The sequence below is a fragment of the Vicia villosa genome, unplaced genomic scaffold (assembly GCF_029867415.1).
Source record: "Vicia villosa cultivar HV-30 ecotype Madison, WI unplaced genomic scaffold, Vvil1.0 ctg.002996F_1_1, whole genome shotgun sequence".
Lineage (NCBI taxonomy): Eukaryota > Viridiplantae > Streptophyta > Magnoliopsida > Fabales > Fabaceae > Vicia > Vicia villosa.
This window is the reverse complement of record NW_026706086.1, coordinates 195,777-221,975: the sequence shown is the minus strand read 5'-3', so window position 1 is coordinate 221,975 and position 26,199 is coordinate 195,777. Positions and strand designations below refer to the sequence as shown.

General features: G+C 33.3%; 3 protein-coding genes across 5 annotated transcripts; 2 read left to right on the top strand and 1 right to left on the bottom strand.

Moving 5' to 3' along the window:
• The first annotated feature begins 1,470 nt into the window (after nucleotides 1-1,470).
• LOC131640192 (uncharacterized) lies at nucleotides 1,471-4,489 on the top strand. The gene is made up of 3 exons (XM_058910603.1): nucleotides 1,471-1,957; nucleotides 2,053-2,988; nucleotides 3,380-4,489. The coding sequence occupies exons 1-3, from the start codon at nucleotides 1,952-1,954 to the stop codon at nucleotides 4,088-4,090; spliced, it is 1,653 nt and encodes a 550-aa protein (XP_058766586.1). The 5' UTR covers nucleotides 1,471-1,951; the 3' UTR covers nucleotides 4,091-4,489.
• A 595-nt stretch (nucleotides 4,490-5,084) lies between these two features.
• LOC131640191 (eukaryotic translation initiation factor 3 subunit C-like) lies at nucleotides 5,085-8,798 on the bottom strand. The gene is made up of 4 exons (XM_058910602.1): nucleotides 8,681-8,798; nucleotides 8,530-8,568; nucleotides 6,633-8,438; nucleotides 5,085-6,173 (listed from the first exon to the last, which is right to left on the bottom strand). The coding sequence occupies exons 2-4, from the start codon at nucleotides 8,551-8,553 to the stop codon at nucleotides 5,217-5,219; spliced, it is 2,787 nt and encodes a 928-aa protein (XP_058766585.1). The 5' UTR covers nucleotides 8,554-8,568; nucleotides 8,681-8,798; the 3' UTR covers nucleotides 5,085-5,216.
• Nucleotides 8,799-19,268: 10,470 nt separating this feature from the next.
• Nucleotides 19,269-24,438, top strand: LOC131640198 (shaggy-related protein kinase kappa). Of its 3 annotated transcripts, none has more exons than XM_058910611.1 (13): nucleotides 19,269-19,459; nucleotides 19,606-19,836; nucleotides 20,210-20,302; nucleotides 20,401-20,460; nucleotides 20,579-20,851; nucleotides 21,313-21,387; nucleotides 21,856-21,912; nucleotides 21,997-22,137; nucleotides 22,219-22,269; nucleotides 22,857-22,952; nucleotides 23,588-23,671; nucleotides 23,767-23,869; nucleotides 24,068-24,438. In XM_058910611.1, exons 2-13 carry the CDS (start codon nucleotides 19,663-19,665, stop codon nucleotides 24,154-24,156), a joined length of 1,296 nt encoding a protein of 431 aa, XP_058766594.1. In that variant the 5' UTR covers nucleotides 19,269-19,459; nucleotides 19,606-19,662; the 3' UTR covers nucleotides 24,157-24,438. The 3 variants fall into 3 exon arrangements, with proteins under 3 accessions (XP_058766594.1, XP_058766593.1, XP_058766592.1); XM_058910610.1 differs by having other exon boundaries at nucleotides 19,559-19,836; XM_058910609.1 differs by having other exon boundaries at nucleotides 19,556-19,836.
• The last annotated feature ends 1,761 nt before the right edge of the window (nucleotides 24,439-26,199 follow it).

The window sequence follows — 26,199 nt, the reverse complement described above, 5'->3', positions numbered from 1 at the left end:
GTTATCTCCCATTATCTTGTTGAATAGCAGGACATAATTCCACTAGCTCTTAACACACGCTACTTTTTGGACAATAGAATATAAGTTGTTTATCGTCTTCTACTCCTTCTTCACAAACATCACAATAGGGTGGACATTGAACACCTTTATCTATCAATTGTTTTCTTATTTGTACACATTTTCTACAAAGACGCCAAAGATTTTTTTTACCCTTGGAGGAATTTTTCTTTTTTTAAAGGAGTTGTCAATTCTCATGGACCTTGAGATGATTTGTTTCAATAGCCTCTTCTATACAATAATGATAGGCACTACGAAATATATACATGTCATTCTTCTCAAACTTCCACACAATTTTGTCCACCTGAATAATTTCAAATAAGAGAGTTTTAAGAACTTTTTGATAGAACAAGAATTGGTTCTGCAATAATATCTCTGAGTTTTGATGATAACAATGAGTATGTTTGTATGAACAATTTTGGCACTCTAATGTTTGTTATTTCGAGTATTTAACAAACAGGTTCTAAATCTGATGAAAGCCGCTGCCAAACCATTAGAAGAAACCAAGTTCCGCTTCTGCGCTACACAAGTTCTGTTGAACAGTAGCAAACCACTTTAGAAGGCTTTGAAGTTGTGACTCTGATACGCTATCAAAGAAACCAAGTTCTGAAGATCTGAAGACAGAAGTTTTGAGGAACAGTCCAGATGCTGAAGACTTATGTTTCTGAAGATAAAGGGTACTGAAGACCGAGTGCCGAAGATCCTGAAGACGAATTTCTGAACACTCTGAAGACTCCGAAGACATGAAGTTCTGATGACCCAAGGTTTATTTTCTTTCTTCTAACTCATGCTTATCAGAAGCCTCTGAAGTCCAAGAAGGATATAAGGTAACGTTAACGTGGTACATGGTACATAGTACAATCGAATGTTTTGCTCCACTATCATGAAAGGACGGACGCGTCACACGATCTTGTCTCCCACGTTGTTTCAAGCTTATAGCTTTCAGGAAATTCCAGAAATGTCCTCCAACAGATATATTATTTTATTTGGCTATAAATATGCTTTGAAGACTAAAGAAAAAAGCTCCTTATTATCTTTAGTCCATATTCTCAAAATATTATCTTCAGCTTGTGTGGAAGTGTAATCTTGTAAACAAAATCTTTTCAAATTGTAGTTCGATTGTACCTTAAGGGACCAGTTGGTCAGAATCCTTAAAAAGTCTTTAATTAATGTGTCTTAGAGTTTGTAAGTGAGACACTCGCGATTAGCTTGTGCATTGTAATAATCTTGAGATTATTGTATTAAGACTTTGTTTGATAGCAAAATCACTCTGACGGGTGGACTAGATTAGTTTAATTTTTTATAAATGAACTAGTATAAACATATCTTGTTCTTTCCTTCTTGTATTTTTATCTTTCTTATCAATAGTGAGGTTTTTAAAAGAGAAATCTCTTAGAAAAGCATTGTTTTTGAAAACCATATTCAACACCCCCTTCTAATGTTTTTCGTTCCTTCACTTTTCTCGCTTATGCTTCTCCGACAAGAATATGTATCAAATTAAAATTCCACTTTACCATTCAAATCCATCAAATCAGGGAGCTTAACATTTTCTACTATTGACATAGATGACCAAGAACTTTCCAACGATGAACTATCATACAACCAATTCTACCCCAAATCAGAATAGATTCTTTCGATCTAATATTCCACATATAACCTCCTCGCACAACAAACTTAAAACTTCAAATACTTCATCACACATAATTGTGGTTATGTCCAATAGTCGGAAAATCACTTCTAAGAAAATATTTAGCATTGAATAATAATAGTAAAAGAAAACATTGTACGGTGAGAAAAGAAAAAAAAGTTTGAATGGTGTTTGATTATGGCTTCCTAAAAACCCGAAACCCAATTTCTCAATCACAGATCTCAATTCTCAACTTCATCATCATCCATGTCGGTAAGTTCTCTGCAATTTCCTTCTCTCCAATTTCTTTCTCTATAATTTCTTTCTTCATTTCGATTACTCAATTAGGTTTCATGATTATTCTGTAGATATTAGCAACCATGGATTTACCTACCATTGATGTGGACCTTGGACCTAACAAGATTCAAGATGAAAAACAAGCAGGTCCGTTGTTTCATTGCGATCTTTGCGATACAGAAGTAGTTCACAAACTGGCTCAAATGTTCCTTCCAGGATTAGCTTCTGCTTGTGTTGATAACACAACAGGAGGTCTCTTCAAAACTCCTGGTTCCGTCACCGTTGATTTGAGAAAGGAAATGATTGAATATCTTACCATGAGAAGTGAATCATTTGTTGCTGAGTCTGTTATCTTGCAGGATGGACCGGACGGCGAAGTTTCCGATCATCCGTTTGATATTATTTCCAATTTCGTTGACGATTTCGCGGGATCCAAGAGGAATTTCTTTAGCCGTGTTTCGGCCTGGCTTTTGAGCGAAAAGAGAGAGGATAAGATCGATGATTTTATTCAGGAGATTGATATGAATGGTTTTTGGACTCTTGATAGGAGAGAAGTGATTGCGGAAACTCTGCTTAAGAATGTTGATTTTAAGAACTTGTATCATTGCACGGAGAGTTTTAATGCTTCTCAAGAGCTTAGCAATCATGTTCTCGCTTGCGATTTTAGACCTCTGATATGTCAGAATCAGGGATGCAATGCTAGGTTTTGTGCAGGTCTTTTGAAGAAGCATGATTCGGCTTGTCCTTTCAAGATTATTCCGTGTGAACAGAGGTGTTCGAGTAGCATTATGAGACGGGATATGGATAGGCATTGTATAACTGCGTGTCCGATGAAGCTTGTGAATTGTCCGTTTTATGCAGTCGGTTGTCGGTCTGCGGTCGCGCAATGTATGATTGAAAAGCATTGTTCGGATGACTTTGAATCTCACTTGTGGCACTTGCTTAAAGGCACCTACAAGGAAGTGTCTGGGGACGATCTTCAACGACGGGTGGTGCAAATTGTGCAGGTCAGTCTATGTTAAGATTAAACCATACTTTAGAAATGTTTCTGAACCATTAATTAATAACTGAAAAATTTTAATGCTAATTTGACTGGAGATGTGTAGGTAGTAATAATGAGGTTATATGAAAAGAAATCAATGTGGATATCCAAAGGATGGTCATTAATAGCGTAGCGTATAAGTCTTATGGGCACAAGATAAGTTTCGGAAAGGCGCTAGAGCGCATAGATTCCGACCTTTATTTGATAGCACAACGGAAAGGCGCTAGAGCGCATAGATTCCGACCTTTATTTGATTGCACAACGTAGCTAGTAAACATTTTTGTGGTCATTTCATTTGGAAGAGTCACCCCATCTCTGTGACAATCAATATTCAAACTTTTTGTTTCTTGTGATAGGCATCACCAAGCAGCAATTTATCAAGGGCTCGAGATGTTAGATCTTTGACCTTCATTGTCAAGAATATCGAATCTACACTGGGGCCTATGGAGATTACTGTTGAGCAGAAAAACAGTGAAGAGAATATTACCAAGAAAGATGATAGTGATGACACCAATACGAATAATGATGGTGAACAGAACACGCAAGCGGCAGATATGGTTAGTTCATCAGATAAAGCCGGAATAAGTGACATATCTATGCATACTGCAGACAGTACTGTCAAGAGTGAAGAAAGTGAAAATATTCGCATTGAAGAGAGGATGCAGACTTCAAATATCACAAAGCTACCCGATGAAGCTGAAACTGTCAATGTGAGGGAAGGCGTTACACAGAATTACAAGGAGAACAACGACGCTACTGCTAGGGAATTTGAGTTAAAGGGCAACGAAGAGGATACACAGACAAATAAGGAAAGATTGGCTGAAGAAATCAGTGCCGCAAACGAGGACTATGTACATAATAATAATAGCATAAAAAATGGACATATTGAAGATAATGATAATGTACCAAGCACACAAAATTCCAACATGGAAACAGCGGGTAATGCAGAAAATAATCTCAAGAACAAAGATAATGTACAGAGCATACATAATTCAAATATGGATACAACAGGTAGTGCAGAAAGTAATGTGAAGAACAAGGATACTGAAGATGATAACTTAAAATAGAGCACACAAACTGCAAAAGTATGAAACATATCATCTATCAGACATATATACTTCCAATACAGCAGAGAGTGAAATTCACAGTATAGACATATATACTTTCAAACCAGTTCATCACATGAAAGTGAAGATTGAAATCACTTCCAATAATGCTATCCTGCTGAATCTTTACAGGCAGAGAAGGTTTTTGAATTTGCAAGTAATGTACATGCTGGTTCATTTTTGCTTGAATCTTTATTATTTTCACATCGACTAGTTAATCATTTTTGTACCTTCTACAGACAAACATCTTCATGATCGTTCAACTGCTTTAAAGTGGGGGAACCCTTTTATTCTTGTTGCATATATAATGACAGTGTACAACTTTTAGATCAAGGCGATAAATAGGCATTTGCAATATGAGTTCTTTTTTTTGCAGCGTTATAACTTAATTAATTTACTAAGTTGTAGTACAGCTTAAAAAAAGTTGAAAGTTTTAATAAGTAACCTGTTTATTGGTAGAGTTTAATTCTACCTTAGATTAATATTGAACTCTCATTATACTCTTGATATATGCTACAAGTATACACCAGAAAACTTATGCATTGTGCTTAGTACTCTGGCAACACTCAACTAAACTTACATACAAATAAACACACAGAACAATTAACTGCCTCTCATTATACTCAGAAAACTTCTAATTTCTCTCTCCATTTTCTGTGGTTTTTCAAGCAATATAAAAAATCTCTTCATTTTATATCCTTATTCATTATCTTAATATTTTGTCCCTAAAATGAAAAATTAGAAAACTGTAATTGATTTTTTAAAAAATCTTAAATAAAAAAGTCATTCAAGAAAATTATGCTAAAATCAACTAATCTATCTGCTGCAGTGCATAAACATATGAGAAACCACACAAAAAATAACATGAAGTTAAATTAGCAAGCGTTCATTTAATTGATGTCGCTAAAAATCAGAATAAATTGGTAGTACAACAAAAAAACATTGAGAGGTGTCATGAGGGAATGAAATTGAGAACATATATGTAGAATAAATCCTTATAAAATTTTCATCGAAAAACTTGGATGAAGTGCATAATAAAAGAGATAACAAAAGAAAAACAAAGTTGTAGTAGCGAGTAAATGCAACATTAAGCTCGAACTCCCCTAAGGCTAACCATGCGGGTAGATCCATCTCCCTGGGCCCTCAATGCTGAACCCCCTTGACTCCTCCCTGAACTTTGATAGCCACCTCCACCGGTTCCTCGTCCTCTTGAATAGCCGCCACTCCCACCTGCTTGATTGAACGACAATGCCCTTCCACCATATCCTGCGCGTCCACCACCCTGCCTTGTTTGAGAATAGGACAAGTCTTGCCACCTGCCACCTGAAGATGTTCCACCACCAGCAGCTGCGGCAGCATAATCCTGGCCATCCCTCCGTCTTGGAGGCAGATCCAACCCACCACCACCTAGCCTTGCTTCTGTAGCTCTTTCATTGCTCTCTGCAAGGATAGATAATTTCTCAGTCAACTGGAAAGCCAAAGCCTGCAGTCTTGAGTGTTCGACATTTCGGAAAATAATGCACCCAGATGGCTGATCCCAGCTTGCATGAAGCTCCTCGTTGACCATCATCCTGCTGACAATACTATGAACACGAGGAAGAGAGAGTTCAAAAAAAGTTGTGAGCTGATTCACACTCAAGGAATCATATGATGAAGCAAAAGTAAATAGGTAAGTTCTAAGTGCCTCCTCCTTGATTTTGTCCTTCAGCATTTCTAGCACGGTGTCTCGGTTTTTCACAAATTTCCATACGTCAAGAGAAGCAATAATGTCAAAAGCCTTGAGGAAGTCTCCTTTAATAAGAACCCTTGTGGCAGCCATAACATGATCCCTAACATTTTCAGGAGGACCCGTAAATGTTTGTTTCTCACTGACCTCAAGCAAGCGACGGAAATTCTTACTGATGATCCTTCGCTTTGCATCATGAACATTGGCTGCCATGTTGGGAACTTCCAACAGCATAGCAGATGTGAGATGCACAGATTCCAAGAGCTCGAGATTAATATGCATATGATATGGCATCTGCCTTCTTCTTTCCAACCTTTCCTGAAAGACGATTAAAAAAGATTGAACTATTATGTTGAACATAACTTTCACATTTCCAAGACAGATGAAAGAAACTAACTAGGGAAATATGTACTAGGGAAAAAATTAAAAATTACAACAGACGAAGAAAGCAAACTTAGCAACAAAAAACAAAAGAGATGTGTTGTTCATATGAAAATCAGCCGTAGTCAAATCAAATTGGTGTTTAATCTAACTTCAAAACTGAATAACCATACTCAATACGAATGTAATGATAAATATTGAGCCCTAACTGCGATTCAGATCAACATCAAATATTTTCGATGAAAAAATCAAACAGGGATTTCTTTAGAACATGGAAGTCGGACCAATTAAAGTTATATCATTAAACATCATATATAAGTACTTGACAGCGATAACTACATTAGCAAAGTCATTATTATGTGAAACATTCATTTGAAAAAACAATGGATTTAGTACCTGTTCTGGAGTCTTCTCATGATAACGACTCTGTGAGACTCCTTGTGCGAGCAATTCTTTCACCCTTCCACCAGAATAGAGTTCAGCTAGACAGCCATGAGCTTCAGAAACCAGCCCAGCCCGGAAAGCACATAGACCTAACTGTGACATAGCCCTGTTAAAAAGTATCTGTGTTGAAATGTCCATGTGATGAACATTTTCTTGCAAATGACTCATTAGCAACAGATCACGGGCTACTGTGAACTCATCAAGAAGAGCATGGTGATATATATCACAAAGCATTGCACGTGCTTTAGTGCGCTCATCTCCATATTTGTATATTAGTGATACTAATACATCCATTAAAGTCCTGCTATTCTCCGGGAAGGTGGGTTTCCGTGCTACAACCTCGGGAGTAACAACGAATGCAGTGGGAATTCTTGTATCCTCAAAACCTTTTGACTCCTCACTCTCCTCACCTGCATCTTCAGTCATCTCAGCCAATTTCCTCATTGCCTCATAAACTTCTTGAGATTTGTAGTAAATGAGTTCAACCCTCTTCAAGGCCACCTTAGAGGAAGCTTTAAAATCTCCGATCCTTTCAAGATACTCCTGGACATTCTGTGCAAGAACAACAAACAAGGGCTCATCCCTGAGTCTCTCAACATATTCACGTGTGTGAGGATCTATGCACTGCAGGCTCTTGAAAAACTCAGCATCAATTTTCTCTAAGAAAGCAACTAAGTTGCCCCAGACACGAATAGGCCCGTCATAGTCAGCCCCTTTCTTAGTTTCATTCTCATCTAGTTCAACTGAATCATCAACCTTTATGTTTGAGTGCTGCACTAGAATATCAAGAATGACCAACATATTCTGTACACACTTCTTCCACACAGTGATGGGCATATGCCCACTAAGGCCAGGATTAACATCAAACTGGGCAGAAACCACACTGAAAAGAATTTCCAGCTTCTGAGCAGGTGTTTTAGCAACTTTTGTTAGGAACGTAAGCTGCTCAACCTGTTCAAACCTTCCAGTTCCTTTCTTCCCCCTAGCCGCCACAACCTCTTTGAACTTCTTGTTAACAGTGTCCCACGTGATCTCACTAGGGTTTTTCATGAACTGCCTCTCCAAAAGCCTGTCTTTCTTGCTAAGCTTTTGATCCCAACCCCCTTCACCATCAGCATCAGGCTTCTCATCTTCATACTCAGCTTCAGAATCAGATTTCGGTTCCTGCTTCCGGAGCTGATCAGGCTCAATAATCTCACCATCACTCTCATATTCTTCATCAGACTCCTCCTCTTCATCCTTCTCCTCCTCACTCTCAGGATTCTCCCTGCACTTGTTAATCAACTCTTCATATTGCTTATTATTCTTCTTCAATTTCTGCTTCATCGAGTTAAACGCTTTAGCATTACTGCTACTCATCTTCTTTTTAGCATCCTTATTCGCCAAAGCCGCAGCCAAGAAATCTTCCAGCATCACAAGAGCCTTGATATAAAGATTAGGAACCTTCACCGACTCAATAACCCGCATAACCTTCTCGAGCTGCTTATTAATCTTATCAAAGCTCTCCTGCAAACTAACCCAATCATTGATCTTAGTAGCATTCCTCATCTGATCAACGGTAGAAGCCATTTCATCAAACCGCTTATCTTTCGCCGATTTAACAACTCGCTTCTGACCATCCTCATCATCACTGTCAGTTGCATTACCCTGAAGGTAGTAATTGCTTTTATTGCCTTGAGTTGCAGCAGATTCAACTGCTGCATTTTCAATTTCCTCATCATAATCACTTTGTTCCTCCTCTTCCGAATCACTATCACCCTAAAATTCCAATTTCAACAAAAAACAACAAGATGAACAAATTTCTCAATCGCATAACGCAATTAACAACAGTATGAAAAAAATAGCATACCTGAGTCCAAAATCTCGAAGCCATGGTTTTTCAAAAGTTCTGAACAGCGTATAAGAAAGTAACGACGTTAGGGTTTTGGCGTAAAACAGAGAAATAATAATAATAATCTTATTTAAAAAATAACAGTTGGAGAATTAGGGTTTTGGCTTACCTTTTTCGTGCAAATTCGTGCTCTTGTCTGAAAAATGAAGATGATGATGAAGAAACCGCGGCTACTATCCGATTGAGCTGCAGCGACAAAGTCGATAACTGTGTTAGGGTTAGGAATATTGGGCCTTTATAACTCAATGGGCCGATAACTATATTAGGTTTAGTAGCATTTAACTTACACCCCAAAATTATACCTGACGCCCTCCAATTTTTCTTAATACCAAAATATCCTTTGTCAAAAACTTTTTCGAACAAACTTTCCGGTACGAATTTTCTGGTAGTTCATTTAAAATTTTAGGTAAGATAATTTTTTTAAAAATTTTCAAAATCTACTATTTTGTACCGAAAATTTAGTTAAAAGGTAAAATTTTCGATAGTGTATTGAGTCAAAAATTTTTAACGACCAGGAATTTTTTTTGTTGATCTAGTATAGTCAATCATAGTCCTAACTTGTGGTGTCTTTGAGACAAGAATTTAAACCCTGATGTGGTGGATTTTGGCGATCAACAAGTTTCCTTTACTTTTAAAATATTTTGCTTGCTCACAATTTTCCATGTGTTTTATTGAGGACTTTAACTCAATAATTGGTGTTCATGATCATAGTGGTAATTTCTCCCCTGCTAGAGGTCCTATGGAGGAATTTGATAATTGGTTTGATACAAATCATTTGCTTGACAACCCAACTTCAAGGGCTAAGTTCACTTGGGACAATGGTAGAAATGGAGTTAGTCACACCCAGAAGAGGTTGTATAGGACCATCTGCAATCAAGATTCGATTGATGTTTGTGCTCAAATTGCCAGCTCCACTCAAATAAAGTGTAGATCAGATCATCACCCTCTACTTCTGCATTTTGATAGTAATGAAGCTAGGATCGTCTCAATTCAAATTTCTTCATATTTGGTCTCTTCACCCAGACTATTCCAAAGTGGTTGAAACCTCTTAGAAAAGTAAATTGGTGGGTTTCCCTATGTATATCTTATCTAAAAATTATAGATCTTGAAGAGGAACCTCAAAGATTGGAATAAAAGATGCTTTGGGAATGTGCATGACAAGGTTAAAAAAGTTGAGTAGGATCTTAGTCATATTCAGGATTTGATTGTCCTTAGCGGTCAAACGTATGCTTTGGCTAATCAGGAAAAAGATGCTCAATCTAAATTGGATAAATCTCTTCACATAGAGGAAATGTCATGGAAAGAAAAAGCAAGAGTTCAATGGCATGCTGACGGCGATAGAAACACTAAGTTTTTCCACAAAATTATCAAAATAAGAAATGCTACAAAGATTATCCATTCCTTTAAAGTGGGAGACATGCTTATTACTAACCATGAGCAGATTTCTGAGCATGTAGTAATCGCTACAAAGTTTTATTTGTCAATGTTTGTGTTTTGCAGGAAAAGTCTCTAGTGGAAGAGGTGATTCCTAAGTTGGTCAATGAGCAAACTAATAACCTTTTAATTGTGTTGTCGTCAGAAGAGGGAATTCATAAAGCTATTTTCAGTTTGAATAGAGAAAATGCTACTGGCCCAGATGGTTTTGGTCTCATCTTCTATCAAACATTTTGGAAGCTGATTAAAGAGGATGTCATTCGTGTAACTATGCTATTCTTTTCTAAGGGTTAGTTTTCTCCAAACTATAATTCCAACACAGTGGTGCTTATCCCTAAAATTAAGGAGGCTGAAAGTATTGATCAACTTAGGCTTATTGCCATGGCAAACTGTAAGTTCAAAATTATCACCAAAGTGTTGACTTTGATCAACCTAGGTTGTGCAGGTAAGCTTGCTAACTTAGGCTTATGTGCCTCTAATTTTACTTAGTTGAATGATATTCATTTGGTTGTATATTCAGACTTTAATAGAAATAAACTAGGTTTACATAGTTTTAGAACTAGATAGGTTTGAGGTTTTGGCTCTTTGTACCCCACGTTTTTGTACCTATTCTTTTCCATTTATTCAATGGGTTATGCCCTTTTTTGATTAAAAAAATTGAATCAAAAGATCTCTCCATAACATAAGTTATTGATAAGTTTTCAAGCATGAATTTTTATATTTTTTATTTGTTGTCGATAGATCAATCATCAGGAACATAGTTAATGTGTGTGTTGTTTAAAGTTTTAATTATAGATTTTGTGATAAGCGAACTCGTGCATGTTTATACTATAAGTTCATATGCTTATAAAAATTCAATTTAACATAAATTAAGTTTGTGAACATATACTTGTTTTGTTATAAAACAACAAATGATCGATGAACGGTGAGGTTGGTCTTGAAAGGTGGACTGAACTAATTTAGTGAATTAAACAAATATCCATGTGTATTATGAAAATAATGAAGGGAATAGGAATGACACATGCTCTATCAATCTAAAAAGAAATAGAAGAGTCAATATTATTAAAGTTGTTACTTTCTTCATTATTATCACACTCATAGTCACTGTAAGTGAGATTGCAAATGTGTATGAGTTCTTCAAAACTTAGTCGGATTGGATATTTCTTTACTTTTGAGTTGAGAGTTCCATCTACATATTTGAGGTTGTATAGAACATTCTCACCAAGGTGGGAAATCATTCTTGGGGTACTTCAAAAACAACGTTCTTCAAACTATCCTCTGTGAAAGCATGGATAAAGTTGTAGTCTTTTCACATCCAAGTAGCAAGACTAAAAATATTATCTTTGGGAATAATAGTTGTTGAAGTTTGTTTCTTGCTCCTGGGTTGAGGCAATTTTGGAGTATTAGGACGATGAGGCTTATTTTAGGTGCCATTACTGATGATGATGAAGAGATAAAGATGAAAATTTGCTCTAAAAACACCTAAATATATGCACACAAGAAAAGGTGGAATAATAAGAAAATGAATAAGAGAAAACACCTATTTATAGGATAAAATATTGGAATATTTTGGGGAGTAATAGAGATTGGATGATAAGTTATGATAGTTTTTAAAAACTTTATCTTAGAAACATTTATATTAATATATGAACAAACTGAGAGGTAGTAGTAGAAATACATGAAGAAGATGAAGAAGAAGAGAGATTCACAACATAAATAAAATAAATAACAAAAAAAATAACGAGAAAATGGATAAAGTGATTGCACCAGAGAATTATATAGGTTCGGCCTAACCACTTGGCCTTCTCCTGTCACCAAAAGTTTCCCTAAAATCAAACCTAAGTTTTTACATGATTACCCAAATAACCTTCAACAAACTTGGAGCCTTTACACATGATCAACTCACAAACCTTCTAACAACAAACCAAAGCTTTTACTCAAACTTAGCTTAAGAACTTTCACCCAAGTTTTTTTCCTGCTTTAGCTTGCAACCTTTAAATTATATATAAAGATATTAAACACAAGATTCACACTCTTGAATAAAACAAATTAAGTACATCACTAGTACAAAACAAATCTCAAAAGTACTTTTCACTCTTTTGGCATTATGAAAAACTTAGTGAAGAATATTTTTTTTAGAAATAATAAGAGTAAAAAATAGTATAGAGGTTTCTATTAAAAAAAGATGGTGTAAAAATGAAACGAGGAGTAGCCTCATTTATATAGAAAAAAGATTTGGCTAAAAAAAAGAAATAATACATGAGGTCAAATAAATGAGTTAATCGATTAAAATATGTTTTAACATATCAAAATACATTCAAAAATGACAAACCTGGTCCATAAAAGGAAACCCTAAAATGACTATATACTTTATCGATTAATGGGTTTTCTAATTGATTAGATGATATTTCTTTTTTCATGAATCGATTTGACCAATACCAATATCTTAATCTATTAAGTGTTGGGTTAACTTTCCTAATTGATTAGAAACACTTATTAATCGATTTCATACTTGTCTGAATTTGTTTATGAAGTTTAATAAAAATATAAGAGGTTTGAAATTACATTTTGTGTGTGTTTGTGTTTGATTTTCCTTAATACCTCAAGACTTACCATTGATCTTTTAAAAATAAACTGACCACTCTAAAATGCTAATCGTAGGATAAGGAGAGTTTTCACACTTTCTCACTTTCTCACTTTCACAACTTTAAGACTTCAAGTTCCTCTGCGTGATTCAACATTTGATTAACACTTCAGTTGAAACTTTGTAACATCTAACCAATGAGGCTTGAAATATCCTTTTATTGATCAAGTTTTATCACCACAACCTAATGACTCACACAAAGAAAACCCAAGTCAAATTTTTTATTGTTGAGAGATGTTTAAGGTACTCAATTGAATAATGAAAAAAAAAAACAGCAGAGAAAATGTGGAGGGACAACGCCGTCTTTTAAATTAAAATTAATCAATGAAAATAGTAACATTAAGACAAATATATCTCCCACAAAATTTTAGGTTTGACATTTAAACCATTTTGTTGTAACCGAAATATTCACAAATACAACGAAGAAGGAATCAAACAAACAATGTGTCTTCTTTCATGATTATAGGAGTATAATGAATGAAGATGAACTATTAAAGATGAATGATTGATAAAACATGCACAATAAAAACAGAATGAAAGACAAAGAAAAAACAAGAGTCCGTCCCTTGAATGTGAAGCTGAAAAAGGATGAAAAACCAATTTGAAAATTTTGGATTTTTTTAATGGAAAAATCTTAGATTAAATTTTTTAGGTGTGGTTTTTACTATTTTCTAATGAAAATATCACAAGTGTACTTAAATATTGTTTAGGAAGTGAAAATAAATAAAAAACCGCGTGTAGGAAGAAATTATATATTTGGCATTTTTTATTGGAAAATAGTAAAAACCACCTGTATCTAAATGTTCTCCTTCTTTTATGTTAATGCCTTTATTTAATTCATTAGTTTTATTAATTTATCAAAATAATATATCATTTCAATATTTTTAACAAGATGTATTAGAATAAATTGTCCAATCTTACAACATTAATAACTTTGATACGTCATAAAAAATCTCTAAAATGAGATGAGAGTTGAATTTTCTAAAAAAAATTGAAAGATTGAACCAAAAAAATTATAAAAAAAGCCAAATATTTTAATTTTTTTAAATAAAGAAACCAACACTTTTAGGTTGATGTTTATTAAAGTGAATATACTATTTTATTTATTGTATATGCAAATAAGATTTATTCGGAAACAACCCCAAATTAAAAGCATTTGAACACACATAATTAAAGAAGACTTAAATGCACTTTTGATCCTCCTATTTTAAACAATTGATTCCTCTACTATTACAAAACGAGCTATTCTGGTTGATAACTTAAAAAAGTATCACATTTTACAACTCGATTTACATGCTATCACTGTTTTATTTTGCATATTTATCATGTTTTATTAATGTTTCTATTGTATTTCAGGTACTTTGCTTGTTCGAGAAGAAATGTGCATCGAAAACAGAAAGGAGCAGAAAGAACGGAGAAAACACAAAAAATTTGATATTCTGCTGAGACGGCGGTCGCCATTTGCTCTGACACCAGAAATTGAAAGAAACACTTCTATTTCAGAAGCAGACCAATTCTCCCCCCACTTCCCTTGTTTTTTCTCAACTGCTAGCACACGTTTTCCCACCATACATTTGACTGTAACACTATAAATAGGACTAAGTTTTTAGTTAGAATCATCTTGAAACGTAATAGCGAAGCACTGTCAAATTCCAGAGGCATTATTTTGTACACCGAGATCAAATTATTTAGTTAATTCTGTTTTAATTCAAGTTTTTTTAATTGCATTATGTTTAATTATATTTTGTATGCTCTTCGTCTAAATTCTATGAGTTCTTCCTTAACTTCAATCATGTTTAAAGTCAAATTAACTAAAACCATGTCCGGCTAAATAAGTTAGAGTCGGGTATGTGAGGGTCGTCGTTTCGACGGGACTCAGTAATTTTGTTGGCTAATTAATTGTCATGTTTTGACTTTAGTTTTTATTCTGAATTTAGATAACCTTGTCACGAGAGTGATAGGTTATTTACCACGATTTTGTCACGAGAGTGAGAAATCTATTAAGGTTCAAACCGACACTGCGCGAGTGTGGGGGTCGAACCAAATAGTAAAAACTAAGCATCGATCCTACAGAGAGCGAGAGCGCTTTAGGAATCAATTAGGTCTTAATTAGTTTTCAAAACGTGATCCTTAATTAGAATGGGCGAACAAGAGCGAAATCTCATGATTAGGGAACGTGGCTTTATTCAAGACCACGAGAGTGTGAGATTTGGCCTTTAAACTATTATTTCTTACAAAATACCTATGAAGTCCAGACAAGTCACCAAGTTACGGAGTTCCAGAGACGTATGGAATTCATGTTCTGGTCTCTCTCTTTTTTTGACAAATGTTCTGGTTTCTTCTTAATCTCTTATTTTCTAGACTATTATTTATTTAAAAAAGGTTTTATTTTCCCTCTTCGATAAAAATCATTTGCCTTAGCTAAACATAGTAATAATGCGATAGCATTAGTTTGACTGTTAGTCCTTGTGAGTTCGATATCTTTTAAAACTACGCAATAGGCTGTGCATTTGCAGTCAGTGAATCGGATATACGTTAAAGTCACGATCAAGTATTTGGCATCGTTGTCGGGGACTAATTTAGTCAATATTGCAAATCTTTTGTTGTGCGGTATAGAATAAGGCAACAATTTTATTTCTTAATTTTCCGGTTGTATGCCAAGCACTCGCTCAAAAGGCGAAGACCTAGAACAATTGACAGATGAACTTGAGTGTCTTCTTAACGTAAGACGACAAATCAAAGAATACTGTTTAAAACACGCAATTCCTTTTACTGAATCAGAACTTGAACTTGAACCCGAATTTAAACCAAAATTAGACATGGCTCGAGGACCACAAAAGTGTCCTCTTTAAGTTCTGATTGTAACTGGTCAGAATGGATCGTCAAGGCCTACAACTGTGGTCTACTATGAACTGAGGGGGGGGGGGGTGTACCTGCATGATATTCTGAAGCCAAAGTAAGTAAGCGGGTAAAATGGAATGCAAGTATAATGTTTGAGTAAAAAAGAATGAATACCAGACCCTCTAGTGAAAGAGGATATTTATAACCCCTCATGCTGGGCCAAGATCTGCGTCCTAAACTTGGATGCCCAAGCCCAAAGTGGAGACTGCCAGGATCTAGGTGTGTAGTGGAGTCCAACACGTGGTCTCCATCCTAGGTCAACCGTTCTGAAGTGTTCGTGAAAATGCGGTCTTCTCAGAGGTGCGTAGACCCTATATTATTAGGAGGGTCGAAATGGATACCAAGACTACAAATCAAAAACAAAAGTGAAGCAAGAAAGAAAGTAAGAAATTCAACTTAGACACCAATTCTCCATCAATTTACCAACCACAATCGACCACAATACAATAACAACAACTTGGATCTGCAACCAAGATATTTCAAGACAAAAAAACAAAAGAACATAGTTTAGGCATTTCACCGAACATTTGGTTTATGAATCAGTGAAGAATTGTTGAATTTATTCAATGATGCAAAAGGTTTAGTACCCATCCTTCAGCAACAATTCTTCACCGATTCATAAACCAAAATATGCAACAACAACGAATAACTACACAACAACAATTCTGCATTGAAAATCGAGCTTAATAGTGAAAGAAAAAGAAAAATAAAAGAACTCGTAAGAATTCGACATCTAAACATGATCACTGTCCCGCGATTACAACCACCAATTCCCACGCCACGAGCCTGGACAACTGACCTACCTAGCGGGGCGCTGGCTTCGCCACTCACCGTGATTGTAATGTTAGTTGAGATCAAATAACGAATGGTGAACTTTGAGAGGATTTGGATGATAGGGAGAGAATGAGATGATGGAATAAGATTGAAATGAGATGAAAATGACTAATTAACAAAAGGGTTAATACCATTTTACCCCCTGCCATATAGGCGACTTTTGATTTTGCCCCCTGTAAAAAAAAATTGTAAAAGCACCCTTGCCATTTGAAGATTCTATTTTTTTAGACCTTAGAGGAAAAAGACACACGCCTAATGCTTATTTGGCACACGCTGACTGGACATTTTTTTATTTTTTTAATTTAATATGCTGACATGGAATATTGTTTTTTATTTATAATTATTTTTAATTTCACGTAAGCAATTTATTTATTATTATTTTAAGTTTTCAAAATTGAAAACATGGAAAACTATAAAATTTTGCAACCAAGGAGTTGAACTCAAGACCTCCATATACCAACCAAGATACACAACCACTAGGCTACGTTGGTCTTCATGAAAACTATTGCTTTTGAATTGTATATCTTGGATTATTCAAGTGTTATTTTATTTGATTTATTAATAAATTAATATCGTTTTATCCAAATATATACTATACAATATAAATTAATTTCAGTTTATTTTTATATATTAAAAATTCATTTCAATTAATTTTTAATTATATATTACTTTATTATTATATATTAAAAAATAATTTTAGTTTATTCAAATATTTTTATTTCAGTTTATCCAAATATATACTAAATATTACAAATTAATTTCAGTTTATTAATATATATTAAAAATTAATTTAAATTTATTTTTAAATACATTTCCGTTTATTATTACATATTAAAAACTAACTTCAGTTTATTCAAATATTTTTATTTTAGTTTACCCAAATATATACTATACAATACAAATTAACTTTAGTTTATAGTTATATATTAATAATTGATTTCAAATAATTTTTAAACATATATCACTTTATTATTATATATTAAAAAATAATTTTAGTTTATTCAAATATATTTATTTCAGTTTACCCAAATATATACTATATATTACAAATTAATTTCAGTTTATTAATATATATATTAAAAATTAATTTCAATTTATTTATATATATATATATATATATATATATATATATATATATATATATATATATATATATATTAGTTTATTATTATATATTAAAAACTAATTTCAGTTTGTTCAAATATTTTTATTTCAGTTTATCCAAATATATATTATACATTACAAATTAATTTCAGTTTATTATTATATATCAAAAACTAATTTCAATTTATTATTATATATTAAAAATTAATTTCTGTTTATTTTTAAATATATACTATAGTTTATTTATTCAAATATATACTATGGATTACTTTTAAATTTATTTCAGTTTATTAAATAATATCTATATAATAATGTAATATTATTTAATTTTAAATATATAATAGTGTAAACAAAAATTATAATGGAAATATAAAATATGATATGGAATCATACAATATATATACATTTCACTTAAGAAACTAATCACCTGCACTTTGAAGGCTAGGAGGACGTGCGTTCGAGTTCAAGTCACTACAAAAATTTTGTTGTATTTTTCCTAATACATGCATCTTTCATAATTTTATAATATTTAAATAATAGAAAAATAAAATAATATATGACATGGATTTTAAAATAATTATAAATAAAAAATAATAAATCCATGTCAGCATAATTGAAATTAAAAAATAAATTAAAAAATAAAAAATGTTGCCACATAGCATGACACATAGGCACATGAGTGTGTCATTTTCTCCCAAGGTCTAAACAAACAGAATCTTGAAATGACAAGGGTGCTTTTACAAAAAAAAATTTACAGGGGGCAAAACCAAAAGTCGCCTATATAGCAGGGGGCAAAAATACTATTAACCCTTAACAAAAATATGATATGGTTGTAGGAAGAAATAAACATTGAGTAAGGAATGAAGTCCCACATTGGTTTATTAGAAAATGAAATAAGTGTTTATAAATTATAGTAAACAAAAAATATGATATGGTTGTAGGAAGAAATAAACATTGAGTAAGGAATGAAGTCCCACATTGGTTTATTAGAAAATGAAATAAGTGTTTATAAATTATAGTAAACCCATTGTTTGCAACATGAAAGGGAAAGAGAAAGAGAAAGAGAGAGTGACATCTTACACTCCCATGTCCAAAAAAACAAAAACTTAATTTTGAAAATTTTAATTAACTAATAAATTGCTAATAACATTTAATTGATTAAAAATATTAATTTGTTTTATAAAAAATTATATAATCTAATCATCAATACTAGCTAATTTATAAAAAATATTAATTTGATTAAAAATATTAATTTGTTTTATATTTGGGTTTATGTCCTATTAAATATTTCTTTTTTATATATAATTTTTATTTAATACCATAAAAGTAATATCATTCTCATATATATATATATATATATATATATATATATATATATATATATATATATATATATATATATATATATATATATATATATATTGAAAAAGGATAAGGAAGAAGGATGAAGAAATGGAAAAAAACTGAGTAATATTTACAAGTGACAAAGAAAAAGATATTTTTTAATGAATAAAGTATTATTTTTTTAAACTTTAATTAATATTAACATTACAATTTCATCGAACGAACATTCACTACTTATTTTGACTTGAAAAACACTTTAAAGTTTAACAATTTGAAAGATAAATATGATATTTATTTTTGAGATTTCAAATTACCATACACTTACATTTTCAAAACTAAAAAAAAGGTTTATTCTTTTATTGATATTTATTTATAATTATTTATAATTATTATTATAAAAATAAAAACATGTAAAAAGAAAAGTAGAATAAATAGTAGTAAGAGGGAAAATTGCAAGATCGAGAGAAAGAGAGTAAAGTAGATTGAATTTCCGATCATCTTCACTTCACTGTCTCCGATCTCCGATCTCCGATCTCCGATCGATCGTCGGAATCACAAACTGAAACTGAAATGCAACTCCGTTCCTCCCATTCTCACCATCACAATTCCTTCAACTTCCACTTCCAGGTGATTTTCACTTTCATTCTCATCTTCACTTTTTTCTCACAATTTTACACAATTCTTAGATCTGATCAAATCTAATTCCTGTTTTGCTTTATTTAGTAGCTAATTTACTAGTATTCAAGTGTTTTCGATTGAATTTCGAAACACAGTACTGAGTGAGTGGTGGTTGAAGGAAATTGGGTGCGTGCATAGATAGTGTTTGTGATATGGCTTCTGCTAGCCTTGGTAGTGGAAATGGAAATGGTGGTGTTGGTAGTTCTAGGTCTGCTTTGAGAGGTTCGTCGAGTTCCGTTGATTGGCTTGGGAGAGAGATGCTTGAGATGAGGCTCAGAGACAAGGTTGAGCATGGCCATGATGATGATGATGATGATGATGACAGAGTAAGTTGCAGACTTAACTCAAGTTAATAGTTTATGTAAAAAGAAACTTGTTTAACAGTTATTGTAATTTCCATAATGGATAATTTCCTATTCTGGTTGGTTGTTAATTTCTATGAATCTGAAAAACGAATTACTAGAAGATAATTCTGAATAATGAAAATTAGTATTGATTACCATGCTTCAAGATATTAAAAGTAGTACTACTATTAGTTAGATGACACAATTGGAAACAAATAATTAATATTATTATTTAAAAACCAAAGGGTCAATTAATTTTGAAAAATGTGTCACTTACTGTCTGTTTGCTGCAATTTGATGATTTGTTTGTTTATTTTTCAAGTCAATTCAGTTGCCACTGTTTTATATTTTACAGGAGAGTGAGCCTGATATCATTGATGGCGTGGGTGCTGAAACAGGACATGTAATACGAACCAGCATTGGTGGACGAAATGGTCAATCTAAACAGGTTTGGTATTGGCAAACTCTTGTGGTTATGTTATTGTATTATATTTGCAGTATTGGGAACTAAGAAAGTCTGATAATTTTTCTTTTTGGAGCTGACAGAATGTTAGTTATATCGCGGAACACGTAGTAGGGACGGGCTCTTTTGGCACTGTTTTTCAAGTGAGGCAGCAGAACTACTTAATTTTCTTTTGATATCTTTTTGCAAATGTCTCATTGTTATTATATCATGTAGACATCTTTTTCATTCTTTCAACTAATTAATTAATGCTGTTATCAGGCAAAATGTAGAGAAACAGGAGAGATTGTTGCCATCAAGAAGGTTCTCCAGGACAAGCGTTACAAGAATAGAGAGCTACAGATTATGCAAATGCTGGACCATCCAAATATTGTCGCCCTGAGGCATTGTTTCTTTTCGACGACCGACAAAGAAGAGCTTTACTTGAATCTTGTACTAGAATACGTTCCTGAAACCGTGAATCGTATTGCGAGGAACTATAGCAGGATTAACCAGCGAATGCCTTTAATATACGTGAAACTTTATACGTACCAGGTATCTAATTGCTTTCTTGTTAGTCTAGTTTGGGAACAGAAAGCTGGAAATGCATTATATTTATACTATAGCAAGTCACAGTCTCCCAAAATATTTGCTGAATTATTATTTAAAAACTTCACTATGCACGTAGTAAGATTTATATAAATAATATATGATCAGCCCATGAAAACCTAGCTTTTTTAATTTCTGCCTGGTTGTTCTGTCTCTGTCATATATTACGCTTCTAAATTTAGATTTACTTTGTCTGAATAATTTGAGTTTGGGTTTCACATATGGAATTCTTTTTAAAAGAATCATAAAAAAAATTTAAAATAGTCATAATGGATAACACTTTTTGTAAATGGGTAGTAGACTTTTAAGAAGGGAAGGAAATAAAAAAAGTACGCAGTTATACATTTCAAATCCCTAGTATGCCTGTTGACAAATTTGTTTGTTCTTTTCTCTGATTTTGGCTGCAGATATGCAGGGCTCTTGCTTACATACATAATTGCATTGGAATTTGTCATCGTGACATCAAACCTCAGAACCTACTTGTAAGACATTATCTGAATAACTGAATTTTATGTTACACTGGACTCGTTAAGTTTACTAAATGCCTCATGATGGGCTTGATTATTATGACCTTGTTTTTTCACACGCTAATTTGAAAGTTGAAACATTTCAACACTCTCGCATCAATATAAATCCACATGGGAAGGAGGCATTACTTAGATGATCATAAATAATTAATGGAACATTGTTTTTACAGCTTGTTTGGTTTGATTTTCATTTATCATTTTGGTGAAGTGCTTGCCTGCTTTTGAAGATTTTCATTGAACTAAAGGATTCAATTTTAATAGACCTTTTAAGGGACATATATGTTCCTTCTCATTGTCTTCTAGCAATCATATTGAAATTGCTTAATCCAACTGGAAGATGATATAATGTAGAGCAGTATACTTATGTCCGCATCATTTAGTCAGTTACTATTGGTTGTTCTCAATTGCGTGCTCTCTTGACAGGTAAACCCACACACTCATCAGCTGAAGCTATGTGATTTTGGGAGTGCAAAAGTGTTGGTAAGATATAAAGCCAATTGAATGGATGATTGATGGAAGTTACTTTTCTACCCCTCAAGTTTCATTCTTGTTCTAATTCATCAGGTGAAAGGAGAACCTAATGTTTCATATATTTGTTCAAGATACTATCGTGCCCCAGAACTTATATTTGGTGCCACTGAATATACCACTGCCATAGATATATGGTCAACTGGTTGTGTAATGGCTGAATTACTTCTTGGACAGGTGATTTGACACTTTCCCTCCTCTCATTTCCTTGTTTTCTGTTGTCTTTCTCGTTTCCCTGAAATTCAGCTTAAATTGCAGCCCTTGTTTCCTGGAGAGAGTGGAGTTGATCAGCTGGTTGAAATCATCAAGGTGAGGATTTACCATCCATGTTTTTCCAATTAGTCATTGATTTGGCATGCAAGAATTATGTAATTCTTTCATATTTAATGAATGTGTGAATCATTTTATTTTGGAGAGTGGAGTTAATCAGCTAGTTGAAATCATCAAGATGAGGATTTGCCATCAATGTTTTTCAATTAGTCTTGATTTGGCCATGCAAAGATTGTGTAATTCTTTCATTTTTAATGAATGTGTGAACCATTTGAACCAGACTTTATATCTACAACAAATTCAGTTGGTTCTGCCAGAAATTGTACATGTTTTGGAGAATTGGACTTGTTCCTCTACATTCTGACTCAGTGGAAGAGATATTTATTTTGATTTTGTGCAGTTATCTCTAGTATTGATTGTAAAGATAATTATCAAAGCTTGATTAACTCTTCTTGGTTTGACCCTGATAGAGTAAAAAAAAAGCTAATTTTACTTTAGATATACATTTTGTTGTTTAGATTTCTATAGTTCCTTTATTGTAATGTATTGATGCTATCGATTTTGTAATTCACTTTTCTCCAGAGAAATAACTCAAAATTACAATTCCATTTTTTTTATCATTTCAGGTTTTGGGAACTCCTACAAGGGAAGAGATAAAGTGCATGAACCCAAATTATACTGAATTTAAGTTTCCGCAGATAAAACCTCATCCATGGCACAAGGTTTACTCTCTTGTGCTTTGCTTGCATTCTGATGTTTATTCTTAAATGCTTGTAGTTATTAGTAATTCAGGATTTAGGTTTATTTTCTTATAGATATTCTTTGTTGGCAAGCTAGATCCTAATATATGTTGAGCCTGTATTTGTAGACAATGTTCATTTGAAGACATTTGCATGTTTTCAGTTACACTTTTGCTAACAATGTTCATTTGAAGACATTTGCATGTTTTCCTACTTGTAGTGAATTCTGACTTGGTAACAATTAATATCTTGATTGTTGATTGTTCCTTATATGATCAAGGGAGATGGCTTGTGGTAAAATGATAACGATTAATGCTAGATTAGTGTAGGTAGATATTGATCACATGTCCTAGTTCACTGTCTGGAGATGCTAGGAGAGCTGAACAGTACTTTGTTAAAAGTCAAAGTTGTTCTAGGCTACATTTTCCAAATCAGGGATATGCATTAATGGCTGTTGGTTGGGTTGAATTGATATTATTATAAATTAGTCCCAGTAATGCACATGGGTGCAAAGCTATTCAAATACAAAAGAATGTGTGTGGATGTCCAGCCTACATTACTTAAAAGGGTTTTTGTTTGCAAGAAGGCTTGACTACTACATTATCCTGATTTGACAGGTCTTTCAGAAACGTTTACCTCCAGAAGCGGTGGATCTTGTCTGTAGGTTCTTTCAGTACTCTCCTAATTTGAGATGCACTGCTGTAAGTTTTAACATCCCCACTTTTTGTACTTGTTTTGTATTCTTGTCTTGTCTTGGAGGATAAATTTTTTTATGCTTGCCATATTGTGTCTGCAGTTGGAAGCTTGCATCCACCCCTTCTTTGATGAATTGAGGGACCCAAGCACCCGCCTTCCCAATGGCCGCCCACTGCCTCCGCTGTTTAACTTCAAACCTCAGGGTGAGTCTAAGTACTACCTTAGCTCAGAAATGAGCACAATCTAAAATTGAAGTTCTGAAGAAACAACTCCATTTAAGGCAGTAAGCCAATAATATAATTGTCTTAAAAATGACGTGATAATGCACTAATACACTAATATTTTTACAATTTTTAGTGAATCAAGAATCTTCTGACTTATATGTTCATTAATTGGTGCAGAACTTTCTGGTATTCCACCTGATGTCATCAACCGGCTTATTCCAGAACATGCCCGGAAACAGAACTTATTTATGGCTTTGCACACCTAGCAAGTTTTGTTTTTGCCCTCCCTTGTTGCTCACTTGCAGGCTGTAAATTATCGGGTGTATCTGAGAAAGAGTGCTACAAAAAGAGTTCCGAGGATTATATATATTATAATATTACGATTCTCATTTTTTCTTATTTGTCAAAGGAGCTGTTTTCTATTCTTGCTCAGGAGTGAACGTTTTCATGTATATTTCTTAGGCCCTTTTGATACATCTTATCTAATACAGAATGAAACTTGATAGTGTTCATGATATCATATGATAAGTGTTTGTTTTAGATCAAAATTTTACGTCTGAAATCGCTCTGCAATTTGTATTATCTTTTATAGTTCATGTGACTCTGTAAACCATCTCTATCAGTTACATCAACAATGAGATGGCAAAATACACATTGAGTATTGATCAACTGTGTGGTACCCGGAGACGGACATTCTGGCCAAGATTCGAGTCAGAAGCTCGATTCCTGTTGTTAGGATTCAAGAGGTAAATGGAGAGGATCTCTAATTGGATTCAAAAGTCTTGTCCTGATTTATTTTCAACTTTAATGTTCTAGGCATCTTTTTCTGTAGAGTAGTTTTTTGTTATTGTTTTTCTCATGTAACAGAAAAACCTCCGCCATAGCTGTGCAGTCATGCTTGCCACACTAAAAAGTTGCAATTTTTTTAGATGATATGATTTTTATTTTTTGCTTGTTAATTAAAACTTTACAATTGCATATATACGACTTTTTTTTGGTTGGTAGACATGTTAACACCATGTTTTGTCAAGTTTTTTTTTTTTTTCAACAGCTGATGCCTCAAAGGGGAAGAGTTTTTTTTCTTTGACTCGGAAACTTTAGAAAACATATTAATGATTTAAAATTCTGAGGAAAAATGGCTTTATTGATATAGCAGTTGGTTATCAAAAGATCATTAAATCATAAGCCAAAATTTTGGGTATATGAAGCTCATCAAAATTTACGGAACTTCGTTGACCCAAAAATGGAAAGGCAAAAAATTTGAAATAAATGAAGGATTTTAGGAATAATGGGAAAATTTTCAAAAGAAACTAGGAAAACTAAAGAGGAGTAGAAACTTCTATAATATTAATTAACATCACCTAAATGCGAAATTTGAAGGGAAAAGCTATTAACTTAACTCAAGCCACCAACAAAAGAGTAACCTTAAAAGAGGCTAGACTATCGGCTAAGGCAAATATTAGTTCTATACAAATATTTCAGACAATATTTGGGCATATATGGAATTCAACAATAGTTGTTGAACCGAATTGAGTTCATAGTCATTTATATGATATTGATCAAATATGTAAAGGACTTTTTTGATAGTATTTACGGTGAAAATTCGTAAACAAGCGTTAGTCTTCCGAAATAATTATTATTCTGGTTGCTCGTAGGATCGACTAGATTGATCATAGGACATAGTCTAAGTTTCGAGTTTTGATGTTTGGATTGTGTTTATTCTTTGTCTGTGGTCAATTTGTAAGTTCAAAGAGATGCGTTTTGTATAAAGTAAAGTGTAGAAATGTTCAAGGTTTTGATTCGAAAAAAGGGTAAAGAAAGTAAAAGGAATTCTAACGAAAGCAAATATAAACTGGTAAATGAATTTGTAATTCGATTGAAAATAAATGGTAATTATTATGTACATTATTTGCAGCACTCGTTTCTCGATACACTTTGATACTTTGAGTATGATTGAGTTTTTGTATAGATTTGAACACCCTAAAATCTAACATTAAGATCCTAATTTATACTAATTCGACCCTAACGACCTTTTCTTAATGGAATGCCACATTTTCGCTTGCATGCTCCTCGATCTCTAAGGCATCCACGCGTCCTTTTTGGATAAGACAAATAATTTGAATTTGAATCTTCTTTCGTTTGAGGCGCCAAACTCAACCAACGTGACTGTCGAAGCTTGGTCCCTGAAAGCTCCAAAAATATTCTAAGTCTTTTATCTTCGCCTTTGAGGATATACACTTAAACGACATTTCGACATAGATAAAAAAACTTCAGACAATTGATATTTCAAATAGCCTTCAAAGGCTGGA

What these genes read in the sequence shown, in the direction of transcription:
- LOC131640192 (XM_058910603.1), top strand. An exon ending in GGGTGGTGCAAATTGTGCAG is followed by an intron (nt 2,989 to 3,379) that starts GTCAGTCTATGT and finishes TTCTTGTGATAG; the next exon opens with GCATCACCAAGCAGCAATTT.
- LOC131640191 (XM_058910602.1), bottom strand. Translation starts at nt 8,553, where the DNA reads ATGGCTTCGAGATTTTGGACTCAG. An exon ending in CTTCGAGATTTTGGACTCAG is followed by an intron (nt 8,439 to 8,529) that starts GTATGCTATTTT and finishes TTGGAATTTTAG; the next exon opens with GGTGATAGTGATTCGGAAGA. An exon ending in ATGAGAAGACTCCAGAACAG is followed by an intron (nt 6,174 to 6,632) that starts GTACTAAATCCA and finishes ATCGTCTTTCAG; the next exon opens with GAAAGGTTGGAAAGAAGAAG.
- LOC131640198 (XM_058910611.1), top strand. Translation starts at nt 19,663, where the DNA reads ATGGCTTCTGCTAGCCTTGGTAGTGGAAATGGAAATGGTGGTGTTGGT. An exon ending in ATGATGATGATGATGACAGA is followed by an intron (nt 19,837 to 20,209) that starts GTAAGTTGCAGA and finishes TATATTTTACAG; the next exon opens with GAGAGTGAGCCTGATATCAT. An exon ending in AGCTGGTTGAAATCATCAAG is followed by an intron (nt 22,270 to 22,856) that starts GTGAGGATTTAC and finishes TTATCATTTCAG; the next exon opens with GTTTTGGGAACTCCTACAAG.